This window comes from Leiobunum rupestre, chromosome 7, assembly GCF_980474605.1.
Source record: "Leiobunum rupestre chromosome 7, qqLeiRupe1.1.hap1, whole genome shotgun sequence".
In the NCBI taxonomy this organism is placed as follows: domain Eukaryota; kingdom Metazoa; phylum Arthropoda; class Arachnida; order Opiliones; family Sclerosomatidae; genus Leiobunum; species Leiobunum rupestre.
In genome coordinates this window covers 18,151,557-18,166,812 of record NC_143390.1, presented here as the reverse complement: position 1 = coordinate 18,166,812, position 15,256 = coordinate 18,151,557, and the positions used below count along the sequence as shown (strand labels likewise).

Genomic DNA, 15,256 nt, shown 5'->3' with positions numbered 1-15,256 from the left:
CTTAATGTCATTTTGACTCTAATAATGCCCTTCAAGACGGCAGAGAACACACCATAGTACCCCACGAAAATATCTCCATATTAAATAATTAAAGATTAGAAGTTCGTTCGGAACTAAAAAAAATAATATTATTGCAAAATATACTTTTGTAACAGTATGTGAAATTAAAATTTTATTCTATAAGAATGATGTTAAAAATAATACAGCTCTGCCATTTAGTATAACTCAAATGTACTTCTCTTTCGTTTTAGATTTCTTACTACCTTTTCTAGCCAAAATAGTGCGGCGGCTTTGGGCTATTTTTCATTAATTCATTTAAAATTTTAAAATTAACTTTTTGAGAATTTGCGCGTAGATCAACAAATTTTAGTAAATGGAATAAAAATAAGGGGCAGTGTTCTTGAATTTTTTTTATAAAATTTCCAGATGCCACTGGCGCGTTTTTTAGAAATACCCTTCTGAACAAGTTTTTTCACTCTTATTTAGTTCGAAATTTTGAACTTCGAATATACCTAAGAAGCTGAAAATGTCCAAATTGACTAATCTGATAGTATACTATCAAGAATGTATTTATTTATACTCCGGGAGAATGAATATGTCGAGATTATTTTTAGCGTTTCTCCAATTCCACCCGTTGGGGCCCCCGGTATGCTCCTCCGCTTTAATAAAATCAAATAATACTGCAATCTCATTGGTTCTTAAAAATTACGTTTTTCGACGCGATTAACGCTGCTGCGAGGACGCCAAAAATAAGACCGGCTTTGCTAGAGTTATGTAGCCCCGAAATCGACTCCTCCCATTATTATGTCAATCAAATTGGGCCATTATCTGATTGGTTCCTTAAATTTTTACGTCGTCTCTTACGTAATTGACTTGAATACGTTGCGAGGGCAAACATAGATTATCCAGGGTTACCACAAAATTCAAATTCCCTGTTTTCCCTGACAATTTTAAGAGATTTCCCCTGACTTTGAAAGGTCAAAATTTGTATTATTTTTACTTTTATCAGAAGTTAATTAATTTAAATGGACTTATATTTCAGTAAAAAGGTTATTGCAATGTTGAAAAAAATTAACCAAACTTTCAAGGAAATGAATGATAATCATAGAATTTGTCGTAGATCTGGAGTAAAATTACCTTCAAAAAGTGCCAAGATAAAATTGAATTCCCTAATTTTTTACAAATTCTTAAAATTTCCTGACCTTTCCCTGACCTATGGAAACCCTGTTAGCTTAAATAAATACATTCATGCCATGAGTTAAGACGGCACTGTTCGAACCAGACTATCATAAAAAAATTCGGGAAATGGTGAGTGTCCTACTTATGGTATGTTACTTACGGTATTATTAATAATAATAAAAAGGACTAAAATATTAAAAAAAAGGGGTCGTAGGTGACGATTTATAGCTACCGACACGAACGGTCTTCAAACAAAGAAGCGAAAACGCGAGAAAAATAAGACAAACAACTCTTAAATTGGGGTGACCTATTACCCAGGGGACCCAGAAACAAAATGGACCCGCTCCCGTTTCCTAAATATCCAAAAGTTAATAACATATACGCTCGGCAAAAAAGTAATAATACAATAATTAAATTAAAAAGATCTCGTGAGCGATTTCCAGTTTTACGGGGGAGAAATAAGTTATCATTTCTATGATCAAGAAAGTTATTTCTACGGTCGGGAGAATGACTATGCAGGGTGACCACAGAATATTTTAAAATCCTTTAAAGGAATTATAGGAAAATATCGGAAGAAAATTAGGGAAAAAAGGAAAATATAAGAGAAAACAGTGGTCAAATTTGTTTAAAGTGGAACATTAAAAATAAAGTTGATACCCGATCGAAATAGACGAAAACTATCGGCGAACAGTGTTGGAAATAAGCATCTTTAAAGGGAATATAACCTCAGGTATTTGGTGTGGAACACCAAAGCTTGCAGCTCTGGCCGCTCTTGCCTTTCGCTCTAAAAATGTTTGGCGCCACTGTACAGGGAAATTTGAAAAATTGAAGGAGTCTTCCATAAAGATTGCTTTGCCGGTTATATTCCCTTTAAGAGTAAAATATCAACTATTTTAATTTCTTCAGGTTTGATATTTGGGTGGACAATAATTTTTTTTTAAATTGGCTGAAAACCAGTTAAATATGTTATTTTAAAACATAAGTTTTCAATTGGTCGAAGTTTTAAGTTACAGTAAAAATTGTGATTTCACAAATTTAACGTCAATATTTTACAGAAAATTAAAATTTACCGCCATTGGGTGAGAGTAGGGAAAGTTTGAATTTGAGTTGTGAAAAACATTTTTGGTTGCCATGGCAAAACGAATGGACATTGAAACTTTTCCCTTTAGCCGCTTTCAAGGTACACAAAGGTCTTCTCAACCCCCGAGTTTGAAAAAAATCGGGATGTCTGCTAGGGAGTGGCGGTATTTGAAATGGGCAAAATATCAAAATTATAGGATTTTATAGGACTTTTGGAGATTTTGCTAAAAATATACGATGTTATAGAACATTTTTGAAAATATAGGATTTTATAGGAGTTAAAGGACCTCTGGGGGGCCTGCAAGTTCCGCAACGCTTAAAATGTCTCAACATAGTCGTTCTCCCGAAGTATAAACATAAGTGGATAAGAAACATAAGTATGACACCCAATGCAAATTTTTTAATGCACATATGTATGACACTTCCTATTCACCCAACGCAATTTGTCTGTTTCGCCAATGACAACGTAAACCTTTACGTATCGACGGACTGACAACCCTCCGCAAACTGCTCCTAGTATTTGGAGGAAGCCCGGAAAAACGCCGACGGTCCGCCGGCAGCCTTATCGACGGACCAGCCAAGGCCTATTGATAACCGAAATGCTTTCCAAAGTGTAAATAACGCTTACTTTTGGAAAATAATGATGAACTATTAAATCGGAAGATAAAAATAACTATTAAAAACACTCGCTCCATTTCAGAAGTTGTTTCTTTTCGAATTTTTAAACCTAAACGCGTGTACGCTCGTGTTTCTCGCCATCAAACTAACCAACTATTTTGCCAACGGAAAGAGTAGGAAGGGACGAGTTTTTTGTTCGGAAACTTCCTATTTCGCAATCACTCCACGACAGACTATCATTAACCGAATTCGTTCCGTGTCATACTTATGTTTATTATCCACTTATGGTAAAAATAAATTATGGTTACGATGTTTCCTAGATTTCTAGTTGAAAAATATGCGAAGGCAGGCATACGCGTGCTCTATGGATGGGTTTGATAAGGTTCAATTCATACGTAATCTTAAATTTACTCCTCCTCGAGTAATATTCTGTTAAAATCATATTCGACTCAGCGAGACTTTCGCTGAGTTCCAAAAAAAAGGAATAGATTAACTAAAGAAAACGTACGATATTGAGAGTTTAAAATTAGATCTCAATATCTATTCCAACCGCAAAATTACGTCCTTTATTCTTTCTTGGTAATAAAATGCCAGTGAATGGCCCTCAAATTTCATTTTTCTGGCTAATTTAAGATTTGAGCGCTTTTCAAGGGCAACTTCAATTTCACAGAGGGAATAAGAGAAAAAAAACTTGAAAAGTAGCTTTTTTTTAATATTATACTCGTAAACTTGAAACTAAATTCTACCCACTGGAGTAATAATTATTATTTTCAAGGAAAAATTAAAATTATTTATTATAATCATATAAATTATTTTCTACAATCCCGTATCGATTCCTGATTAGTGTAAAAGTAAAAAAAAAAGGTTTTTGAAAATCTGCGATTAGTTTATACCAAAAGTGACATAATTACCAAAAGTGTGACAATCCCTGTACTTTCGTATGCTAAAGGTTTCATGAATGCTCGACTCGAGATCGACCACATAAAAAAACTATTTATTGTCGCCTTTCTGGATCTTTTATAGTCTATGGTATTATATCGTAAGTAGATGGCGATAGCATCTCCACAGAACGACGAAAAATCAAAAATACACCAACTTTGACCAGTGCTACTTGTTAGTTCCTCCGTTTCTCACTACGAGGCGTTATTTGTTGGTTTTAACTTCCTTCCCTCAGCAAGGCATACTTTCCCTTCTCCCTTCCCAACTAGTATTTCGCTCGTAACATTCATTCGGAAATAGGTCCGATTGACACACTTTTGGTAATTATGTAACTTTTGTTTATACATAAATATCCCTACGCGGAAATTTTCGGGCTTTATGTGGTGTATTCTTCCGCGAGGTTGCGAAGGTACCTTTCTCGTAAGAAGTATATCATATACTTCTGGTTTTACTTACAAGTACTTCAGTAAAAGGCCTAAAATGCTAAAACAATTAAGGACTATTTCAGATATTTAACGGTAAACGCCCCTAAATTCCACCATAAGTTCATCACACGTTCCCCCTAAGCAAGTTTAAAGGCCTCTACGTAATTAGCGCCATCTTCAGCCTTCTTTTAATAGTAAGCTGAAGCTTTCATATAAAGGCGACCGCTTGGCGGAGCTTATCGAGCTTTGCCGTTTAGAGTTTTATTTTAAAACGAGCTCATAGTAGAAAGTCTAAATCTCTTGCCTTTCCTTCGAATACATAATTAAGTCACAACACAAGTTTATCATCCACCGACATAAAAATTAAACACTGATGATAAAAAATGTGGGAAATGTAAAAAGTCACACTGGATAGATAAAGTTGCTTATTAAGTAACTATTTCACTCTGCAATTGTTTCGGCAAACCATTATTTAATGTATTTCTTTTAAAAAAAATCGATATTCTATAGGGTTGGTTTTCAACAATGTCCCCTGAGAGCTTTTATGCTAATATGGATTTTCAACGGGACAAAAAAACTTGGCGACGGTGAGTGTCAAATTTTAAACATTTTAAACAGGGGAGTAGCCTTGGTGCCTCTTTTATAGGGTGGGGGACGAAATCACCTCGAGCCAAGAAGAGGAGGGGTGCTTCGTGAACCTCTCAAATTTCAAACCCCAAGATAGGGGGGTGTTTAAAACTTCCCTGCTTTTCAAATCTTGGTTGGGCCTAATAGTTCTAAATTGGTTTCGATCTGACTTTGGGAGCTTTGTGATAGACTTACGCTTCCACTGGTGCATAAAGCAAAATTACTGGGTAAAAATAACAAAGCTGATACATTCTGAAGAGGAGAGGCCCAAAAAGGAGGTTCGCTATCTTCCCTTCATGCAACAAAATCAGGCCAATGACCTGGGTTTGTTTTGCAGATCTGGGTAATTATGTCCCAAATTCAATACCCTTCCTGTTAAAAGCTCTAGGGGCTCAAAACCACCAGAGCTATCCATTTGAATATTAAATGGCGAATATCAAACATGGTAATATCAATGGTAAAAAATTACACCCAAAAGTTTTACAAGAATAAAAAATACAACCTCTCGCTCATAAAATAAATTATGTTTTTGACTCACCGCGTATTTGCGTTTTGGCTGACAATGTAGCTTGTTTAGGAATGTTTTCAAAATCAGGATCATCCATGTCAAACATAATTTCTTCGAGATCATAACCAGGATATCCCGAAGGTCTTTCGAACAAGGCACTTGAAGACATTTTTCCAATTGGTTTTCAATCGTAAATGCGTATTAAAGGTTATTTGGTATAATCACCACTGCGGAACAAACGCAATAAAATTATTGACTGATTGCCCACCCTTCAAAATATAGAAAATACAGCTGTCATATTTACCGAGCGGCTCGATTTTCGGATCTCGGGATTATGCGCCGTGCAGATCGGGAGACGGGATTGAGGCTTTCGGTAACTTTTTTGCGGGAAATGCGGGGTCAAGAGGTAACTAAGGCTTACAGGTCAATATGCCTGGGAAAGTCGAAGGGGCAATCGGGGATCTGATGAAGATAGTTCAAAGCGTTCTAGCTAATTGTTATATCAAAAACAAACTTTGAACAGCTGGGATAACCGAAACACCGACGAGAGTTCCCGGCCAGAGCTTTTCAACACCTACCGCCACGAAATTCCACGCAAAATTGAACCCAATCATAACACAAAGCGCGAAAACCGGCTTCTAAAAAAGTACCTTGTTTCTCAATAAAAAAAAATAGGCGCTTATCATTGGGAAAAGAACTCCCCTCTTTAGAATAAAAAATGGAAACACAGTCGCCATCTATTTTGTGATGTTTTTGGAAGTATTCAAATTCTTTGGCGCAAAATTTTATTTGAATTAGAAAGGTAAATAGCGCGGTTTTTACAACACTTTTCTTATTTATCTAAGTACTTTCAGCACAAATTATGTCCATCGATGTTTCAAGCAACGAATTAATTGTAAACCGAACTGTAAATACCCAGGATTTAAATATTGGATTTTACTTGAAACAAGCTTTTTCCGCACACAAAACGAAAGTTAGGGGTAAGTTCGAGCCTAAGCCTCTGAATCAAGGGTTTTCCTATTTTCTATGAAGGCCCATTTTTTTTTCGTAAGAACTTGAAAATGAAGTTGAGAAATACAAGGAACTCGCGAATGAAACAAATAAAAGTAAGACTGAAGAATTACAAAGGTACAAGGAACTTTGCAATTTCCTGCAAGATAAAATTAGACAACAAAATATAAAAATTTCTAAACTTGAAAGAAAAACTCATTCCCACATAAAGAAGTGAGTGTTGGGCTACTGATTCTGTAGTAAAGTCACCTGTTAGTTAATTATCTTTACTTATAGGAGTGTTGCAACACAAGTATTTAATTTTGAATTCAAACCTAGCCAGAGTAACATATCAACGCAAGTGGATAATTGTGACTTGAGATGTAAACAAAATGAAAACAAGAGTCCAAAAATAAAAGTACCTAGAATTAAAAGCTCCAAAACTCCAGAGACAATTCGACGATGGATTGATAATGTTGAACCAGAGATTTTCTTAGCTCCAGAATCTGCTCCAATTGAAATATTACCATGGTAAGAAAAAAAGTAATTAAGTTGATAATTCAAAAAAATTCACAATTTTTAATTATTTTTTTAGCCAAAGGCAACTGTTCACTGATAAAGTAATCCCAGAAACCGAAATACAAGATTACATGATGGTCAAAGTATCTAAAAATGGCAATGTTAAAACTCAAAATAGGGAAAATGATGTAGATGCAGTTGGACTTGAAGTAAAAAATGAATCTTTTAACACCTCTAATGATAAAAATCCTAGCTTATCTTCCAACAACAAGGACAAATCAGAGTTAGTAGTGCCTCAAGAAATATTACAGGGTGAAGATAATGTAGAGACAGTTGGACCCTTAGTGAAAACTGAACCTTTCAGTCCCTTCAACGTAGAAAACCATAGCTTATCACCTTCGAGCAATATGGACAATTCAGAGTTAATAGTACCTGAAGAAATGCTTTGCAAAAAACTCTGCAACAGGTCAAAATTGTCAAGAAAAGGAAAAACCTTACCCGCCTCTTTACCTGGATTAAAAGAAGGATCTTCTCCAAATATTTTCTCTTCCCCAGAAGTAGCACTAGTTAAGAAAGAAGTTGTTGAGTCGGACTTAGATGATACTATGTTGCCTGAGGAATACATTCTCAGGAAAAAAACTAAGTGTGAACAAAATGTTGACGCTTCCATTGAAAATGAACATTTGAGCGAAGGTCTATTGGACCGTATGGAAAATCCCAGCCCATTAAAAAGTGAATATTTCCGTAACATATTTAGCAAAACTGAAAAGTTTATAAACTATAAAATGGTTTAATTTATAGAAAGTGATGGCAATTTGGACGTCAAAGTTAAATTTATAAACTCTTTCGACCAGTAAGAGTGACAATGCATTTGCTAAACACATAGAAACCTACTAATAGAATAATATCAACAGGGTTGTTAAAGTAGATGAGAATGCTGCTCTGAATTACAAATACAAGGACGGACCTGTCAGGAAACAAATTGATCGTCAACGTTTGAACGGCTACGAGTGTCCAGACTGTGCCAAAGTAATTTTCAACCCCACTTAACCAATTTCAGTTGTTTATCTATTATTTACTTTTGCAGTATTTTGCGGACTTGCCGGAAGATGAGAGAATTCAGCGACTTAAAGCCTGTTCTAAACATCGAGCAACTCATCCACCACCTCCCAGCACTCCGGAACATTACTGGGAAGTTGGTTTCCCCGATTCTCCAGAGTTAATTGCTCGAGGATATGTTAAAGAGACGCAAGTTATGCCTTTACAGAGCCGCAGGAAAAGGCCCCTAAAAATGAGGAACTAAAACTTTTGTATATATATATTTTTGTAACCTTTGTAATGAAATTAAAAAAAATGGAGGGAAACTGTTTTAATGAACAGGTACAATTGTTTTATACATTATAAAATATTGTTTCAAAAACTATTCCCTACTTTCAATAAATTGACGTATTTTACAAATAACTAGTTATTCAACTTAAAAATAAGCGAGATTTGTTGAAATTGGTCGCAATACCCATTCTAAATGCCAAGAAAAATGGTGGGAATGATGGCTTACTATGTTAAACAATTGGACACGACTAAATCTGACACAAACCTAAAGGCAATAAGGTTTTAAAAAATTTGTATAAAGCTATGCCTATGGTATTGGGGTTAATCTAACAATGACGAACTTTAGAACAACTACTTTATCATTGAGTGGTAATACTGTTGTTAATTGGTTAAAAGCTATTTGCATAGGCGCCAATTGTTAGTTAATATATTTAAAAGTTTGTTTAAACACTACAATCTACAGAAATATTTTCGATCGGGAAACTAAATTTTACATTTGATCTGCAAATTTTTTTATATATAAAATTCACTAACACTTAAAAACGTCACGTAAAACTTTCATTTCACAGAAAGAAATAATTACAACTTTATACTATCAAGAGGAGAAACCCGTTACAAGAAATTAAAATTGGGCGCTTGTCATTATTCGTAAAGAGCTATTTTAAGGCCAAAAGTGAAGAAAAACTCACTCAATACAATAATTTCTTTTTAAACTCATACGGTAAAGTTAAAACTATCAAAAAGAGAGGCAATGAGCTTCGATTGTTTTATATACCAGAAGTCTTTAGACTCGCAAAGTCTGAAAAGGCATTATCAAAATATTGTTCTCATATAGCAGTAACATAAGTGCGATCTCATTCACCAACATAGTTCAAATGTTTTTTAAATAGATGCGTTTTTATTGTCCTAATTCTTTGTTTATACCAGAGCATAAGCTCAAAATTTTATAAGCTGCTGCTTTGATATAAGATTTTCAGACAATTAAAATTGCTCATATTGCCAATGACTTCATATAATTTTTGATAATACGCTGTGGCTATGCAAATCTAAGACTTCCAGCCTCTTGATCGACTTGTTAAATTAAACCCTTAAAATCTTGTACAAGTATAAAGTTCTTCCGGTAAAATAACTATACATATTTTTTAAAACAACAAGTTTTACAAAATAAGCCATCAAAAACCAGCCCAAATTATAAACCCTTTTTCATTTATAAAATATTTAAATTCAACAAGTTCCTCGTAATTTTAACTTTTTTCACTTTTTTTTAGAAAAGTTCTCTATATACAAGTAGTTGGAAAAAACATTTTTTTCATGAAATAGAAATGGAGATTGTTTAGTTTTAAAGAGAATTTTTTTTAAAGATTTTTAGATAAAGTTTTTTTTATATATATATAGAGCAGTAAGTGGGGTTTTCCCCAGAAGTTTTTTTTGGAAGTAAATTATAACCACAAAAACAATTTCATTTTCTCTGCCTTTCATTCTACTCACTGTCCACACAATTAGATTTTTTATGTACCTAACAAATAATTTGCTTAACAGCATACTTGTGAGCAAGAAAAAAAAGGCAAATAGTTCTTGAATTCATTAATTTCCGCCTACCATTGGTATATTACACATATGCTTTTTTATACAATTACAACTGGTGTTAAAGCATTTCATTGCGTACTGCGTAACACAACCCTTTTATGAATAATTTAGTAGCTTCATTATCAAATGCACTTGTGAAATTTTAAAGAGACATCGTCAAGCGCTTTTTTTTATACACAGCTGTCAAATTTACGGAGTGTTTAAAATTTTTAAGGTTAAAAATAATCTGGCGTGTGAACAGATTTTTTTTAACTCATTTTGATTTCGAAGATTTCCCGCAAAACCAACGAAAAATTTTCATATTTATATATTTTAGACTAGAATTTTTAAGTTGAGGGAAATTTTTCCTAGGGAAATAATTTGGGGAGGGGGGCCTAATTTTGCATCTTCCTTTCTATGTTTTTTTTTAAAGTTACAATATAATACACTTTTTATACTAGCTGGAGGGCTTATGTCATTTATTTTCATTTGATGGGTTTGTAGTGGAGTACGAGATCACCACCACTTTTCCAGAGAAAATGTCTTACCGTTCTAAGATCCATGTTGGGATCTAACACCTGAGTTATACCAATAATAAATTATTTATTGTCATAAAACAGCCACAAACAAAGACCTTATCCATCAAGACATTCAAAACTAGCCAATGTCAAGGTACAGCTGTAAAACTAAAATAATACTCACTTGATCTTGGCAGAGTAATTCCACTTTCTCCTCTGCTATTGATGATCTTTCGTCGTCCCTTTCAGTTTCGTTTTTATCTTGTTGCGAGCCTGAAGTACCTGACTGGCTAGCTGTTTGCGATCCTGTATCCGAGCCAGCTCCCATAATTTTTTCATAAACATGTTCAATTACTTTTCTAACTTGAAGCATGTCACTGGCTGAAAGTCGCTCTCTGTGATTTAATTCAAAATAAATAACCTAATTTCACAACCCAAAAATTAAAATACTGTATATTCTTACTTCCGAAGAGGTTTGACTCCCGATGAGGAATGTGGCAAGAGGTAGAAGGGAATTTTATTGAACCTGGGCATATTTTTCTAGATATACAAATAAATGTGAAAAACAAATGCCAAATAAAAGTAAACACTAATGAGCAAAACATACCGAGACAACAACATCAGTAACCCAAGGTGGAACAGTCTCGTGAAGTAATAACTCTTCCGTTTCGCGACCAGCATCTCCTACCAAAAGTCGTAACAATGTCCGACCTCCTAACTCACTAAATATCACAGGTGTGTGTTCAGGTACACTAAAATAAAGATTTCCCGGCCTCGGACGTTCTCCATTGGCAACGGCAGTAATGTCTTCTCCACTACCAACTGGTAAGCTGTTGGCCCCTCCACTACTACTCGCAACTCCTGAAATTATTTGGAAATCAATATTAGACTTATATAAATTTTTAAATTAACAATTAGATGAGACATTTCTCATATACTTGGATAAATAATGGTGATCACTTATAATTATCACATCATAAAATTTTAATCATTGACAAGTGAAAACAAAAGAGAAAACTAAATATAAACAGCGTACCACTTTCGCTTTGATCCTCATCATTCGTAAATGTGGGTGGCCAGTGTTCGAGCAGAGCTTGCAGAAGTAGCCCTCCTAAATTTACTGTTAAAACACCTAGATTAATAAAACCATCTTTGCAATTGCTCAGAGTTGCGTAATATCTTAACAAGAAATGGACTAATTAGTAATTACTTTTGGGGTCTGGCCCTTCACTTGGTCCCAGACCAAATTCTTTCGCTGAAACCCACGCTGCGAAACAATCTGGTTCATCCAAATGTACGCACAACATCTACAATTACATATACTCGATTAAACCTCAATATGATTAAAAAAAATAAACAAGCAAAGGCTTACTTACTCCCGTCTTCAAATCAACAGAAAACCAGTTAGGAACGTAAACCATTTTAAACCTTTTCTTAATTTCCATTTCAAATCCTATTTCTCCTAAATCTTCAACTTTACACGCCTGGAATATAATTTTGTTTTCACTTCTTGGCCCCAAATTATTCCTAGGTTTTAATTTTTACTTTTAAAACATCGTAAACTGAGACATTGTTGTCCGTGTCCTTAGTAATAATATGCCTCCTATCATTTAATACGTGATAATGCCTTATACTGGGATTCCCTAATGAACAAAAAAAATACGCACATTAATTTCCACTAAAATTTATTCTCCTAAATTCAGTATATATTTCTATTTTCTATAAAATACTTATAATACTCTTAATTTATCAACCTTTAATGACAAAATCGGGCTTTTCATTTAAAGGTGGCAATGCATCCATGTCGTAATCATCCCACTGGGAGCTTCGATTGTTGATGGGCTAAATAGTAATTGAAATATCAATTTCTAGTCACCTCCAACTATTTTACATTCACTTACCCAATTTTTGATGCAGGAATCTGTCGTGGCTACCCACAAGGAAGAATGGTCGGGAGAGAAGATCATCTTTGAACAAAGACCAAAATTATTAATGCATATTCGAAATTCAAACAAAAAGATAGAACTATACTTTCAAAATAGGAGCATCTTCTTCGCATATTAAAGCTCTATTTTCGAGATTTCTTAGATCTGTCATGTATATTTTCCGGTCCCTACCACCGGAGAAGACTGTTGTGAATGACTCATTCGCTTGCAGTGCCCAAACACCCTCATCATGAACCCTGAGAGTAGCTACGTAACGCTGTTGACCTAAAGACCATAACCTTATTGTTCCATCAGAACTACCAGAAAGACACTAGGAGAAAAAAAATCAATTAGGTGTGGTGTTCAAATATTTATCAAAATAAAATCAATATGCCAAGTACCTGAGTCCCGTCCCTATTTAGAACTAATGCTTTGACATTGTCTGTATGTCCTTTGAGCTTCATTAGTTTCTGACAAGTTCGGGGATCCCACACCCTCAGTACCTTCTCGGTTGAGCCTGAGACTATGACCGTTCCGGACGGATTCATAGCCAGACTGTATATACTGTCTTTATTACCGGTTAAAGAGGAAGCTATAATAGGCCAAAACAAAATTAATATAAGGGGTCAAAAAGTCATTCGCCCATTTTAGGAAGACTACACACTGGTAACTGTGTTGTTTGAAGCCGTTAAGGCAGTTAGTGTATTAACATCCCACAAGAAAATGGCTCTATCTAGTCCAGCAGAGGCCACTTGCTCCCTTTCCTTGGCGTAAGCCAAAGCTTTGACATAGTCCTAAATAAAATGTATGACATTTAAAAAACCAAATGTATGACATTTAAAAAACCAAATGTATGACATTTAAAAAACCAAATGTATGACATTTAAAAAACCAAATGTATGACATTTAAAAAACCAAATGTATGACATTTAAAAAACCAAATGTATGACATTTAAAAAACCAAATGTAAGACATTTAAAAAACCAAATGTAAGACATTTAAAAAACCAAATGTAAGACATTTAAAAAACCAAATGTAAGACATTTAAAAAACCAAATGTAAGACATTTAAAAAACCAAATGTAAGACATTTAAAAAACCAAATGTAAGACATTTAAAAAACCAAATGTAAGACATTTAAAAAACCAAATGTAAGACATTTAAAAAACCAAATGTAAGACATTTAAAAAACCAAATGTAAGACATTTAAAAAACCAAATGTAAGACATTTAAAAAACCAAATGTATGACATTTAAAAAACCAAATGTAAGACATTTAAAAAACCAAATGTATGACATTTAAAAAACCAAATGTAAGACATTTAAAAAACCAAATGTAAGACATTTAAAAAACCAAATGTATGACATTTAAAGAACCAAATGTAAGACATTTAAAAAACCAAATGTATGACATTTAAAAAACCAAATGTATGACATTTAAAAAACCAAATGTATGACGTTTAAAACCAAATTTATGACAATTAAAACCAATTTATGACATTTTGTTAGAATATTTCACTTACTTTGTGAGTTCGAAGTGTTGACATGCAAAATCCTTTATGGGCATTCCACACTTTAACTGTTGTATCACTTGATGCAGAAATAACTGAAAAGAGGAGAGGATTAGTCACACTATACAAAACTGACTAAGCCACAATTAAAAACTTATTACGATTTTTTCCACCACAACATAAAACAATGTCATTAACCCAATCCGTATGATGTTCCATAGATTGTAGGTAAGGATCCTTTACAAAAATATTCAGGATAAATACAACATTATGAAACAACCCTGTATTTCAAAATCACCTTTGCATTGCGAACATTCCAAATTCTAATGATTGAATCTCTACCCGCTGAATAAAGTCGGTTAAGATAGGCATCGTATTGTAGAGAATTTACTCCCGATTTGTGCGATCTTTCAACTTCGTCCCTTATAACGAAAGAAACCTAAGGAACAAGGTAGAGATAGCTGATTATAATTATACCATGCTTATTTGGGCATTTCCAATGACCTAAAAAGTTAATTGTCCGTTTAAATTCAAACTAAATCAAATTTTAAATTGCAATATATCAGTCTCATGCCCTTGGCCCATTTGATGGATTTGGAAATCAAAACAGCTCTTATTATCAATAAAAATTATATTCGTAATTTTTTTTTACAAAAAAATAGTCCTCGGAAATAGTTCAAAAATAAAAAAAATTAGACTCTATAAATGAAATTTTAAAATGAAACCAATGCAAACAATTAAGATGTAGCAAAGGGGCAAACGGGAATGATAACAACCATGAAAAAAAACGCTACAAGGAGTTTCCTCCATGGTAGAACTTTTAAGGACCAAAGGCTTAACAAACTTATTTAACTAAGATAATCGACTTCCTTTTTATATGCAGGCGCAAAATGCAAACCAATTAATGACTACGTTCATACAAATATTAATAATTTAAATGAACAATTACTAGGTGTTAGTTTTAGATTACCTGAACTTTTTTCCGAACGCCGTGTCCACTTGTTTGTCTGTGATGTACAGCCATTTGGCGGAGAGCCGATTAACTAATTACGCAATTAAATAATTGATATTATTTTGTTCTTTCCTGAATCATGATTGAATATTATATTTAATCCGGTGGTTAACGTTTCAATTTCATCAGACTGGGCCGAGTTACAAAACCATGTTAACGGCCGACGGTTGTGGCTTCGGCCGGCACGAAAACCAAAGTCCCAAAATTTATCCAAAGAAAAAAACCTCGTGACTTTCCGCGCGAGCTAACGTTGCGCAACGCGCGTTTTTTAAACAACATAAATCCACTTGCATCCTTGATTTCACGAGTTGAGTCGGCACAAGGACATCAATTAGTGTATCTTAAAATTCATTTTACGCGTGAAAATACGCCGCCATGTTAGCAGAGATCCTGGCAGTTATAGAGATGCGAAACTCCTAGGGGTGTGCAAAATATTTGGTCAGACCAAATAATTCGCTCGAATACCAAATCGAATATTCGATTCGTCGAATCGAATAGCGCTTGGAAAAGTT

General features: G+C 34.1%; 3 protein-coding genes across 5 annotated transcripts in view; 1 reads left to right on the top strand and 2 right to left on the bottom strand.

Moving 5' to 3' along the window:
• Positions 1-5,981, bottom strand: part of Pino (protein pinocchio) — a 44,242-nt gene extending 38,261 nt beyond the window's left edge. The window contains exons 1-2 of the mRNA XM_090154653.1: positions 5,681-5,981; positions 5,407-5,603 (exon numbers count right to left, since the gene is read on the bottom strand). Coding sequence (XP_090010779.1) covers positions 5,407-5,545 — 139 coding nt within the window. The 5' untranslated portion in view covers positions 5,546-5,603; positions 5,681-5,981. The remainder of the gene's footprint in view (positions 1-5,406; positions 5,604-5,680) is intronic.
• A 176-nt stretch (positions 5,982-6,157) lies between these two features.
• On the top strand, positions 6,158-8,346 carry LOC149934948 (uncharacterized). Of its 2 annotated transcripts, none has more exons than XM_090154849.1 (7): positions 6,158-6,356; positions 6,429-6,600; positions 6,706-6,897; positions 6,962-7,617; positions 7,687-7,738; positions 7,800-7,914; positions 7,973-8,346. In XM_090154849.1, exons 1-7 carry the CDS (start codon positions 6,239-6,241, stop codon positions 8,186-8,188), a joined length of 1,521 nt encoding a protein of 506 aa, XP_090010975.1. In that variant the 5' UTR covers positions 6,158-6,238; the 3' UTR covers positions 8,189-8,346. The 2 variants fall into 2 exon arrangements, with proteins under 2 accessions (XP_090010975.1, XP_090010974.1); XM_090154848.1 differs by having other exon boundaries at positions 6,159-6,356; positions 6,664-6,897.
• On the bottom strand, positions 8,322-14,990 carry LOC149934947 (WD repeat-containing protein 48). 2 transcript variants are annotated; one of them, XM_090154846.1, is made up of 17 exons: positions 14,703-14,990; positions 14,031-14,171; positions 13,894-13,969; positions 13,745-13,827; positions 12,888-13,017; positions 12,625-12,815; positions 12,330-12,554; positions 12,200-12,265; positions 12,053-12,140; positions 11,844-11,941; positions 11,675-11,782; positions 11,509-11,605; positions 11,335-11,430; positions 10,906-11,159; positions 10,762-10,838; positions 10,483-10,693; positions 8,322-10,358 (listed from the first exon to the last, which is right to left on the bottom strand). In XM_090154846.1, exons 1-17 carry the CDS (start codon positions 14,754-14,756, stop codon positions 10,266-10,268), a joined length of 2,088 nt encoding a protein of 695 aa, XP_090010972.1. In that variant the 5' UTR covers positions 14,757-14,990; the 3' UTR covers positions 8,322-10,265. The 2 variants fall into 2 exon arrangements, with proteins under 2 accessions (XP_090010972.1, XP_090010973.1); XM_090154847.1 differs by having other exon boundaries at positions 11,335-11,418; positions 14,703-14,989.
• Between the last annotated feature and the right edge of the window lie 266 nt (positions 14,991-15,256).

What these genes read in the sequence shown, in the direction of transcription:
- LOC149934947 (XM_090154846.1), bottom strand. Translation starts at nt 14,756, where the DNA reads ATGGCTGTACATCACAGACAAACAAGTGGACACGGCGTTCGGAAAAAA. An exon ending in CAACACTTCGAACTCACAAA is followed by an intron (nt 13,018 to 13,744) that starts GTAAGTGAAATA and finishes CATTTTATTTAG; the next exon opens with GACTATGTCAAAGCTTTGGC. An exon ending in TGAAGGGCCAGACCCCAAAA is followed by an intron (nt 11,431 to 11,508) that starts GTAATTACTAAT and finishes TTATTAATCTAG; the next exon opens with GTGTTTTAACAGTAAATTTA.
- LOC149934948 (XM_090154848.1), top strand. Translation starts at nt 6,239, where the DNA reads ATGTCCATCGATGTTTCAAGCAACGAATTAATTGTAAACCGAACTGTA. An exon ending in ACACAAAACGAAAGTTAGGG is followed by an intron (nt 6,357 to 6,428) that starts GTAAGTTCGAGC and finishes TTTTTTCGTAAG; the next exon opens with AACTTGAAAATGAAGTTGAG. An exon ending in CCAATTGAAATATTACCATG is followed by an intron (nt 6,898 to 6,961) that starts GTAAGAAAAAAA and finishes TTATTTTTTTAG; the next exon opens with CCAAAGGCAACTGTTCACTG.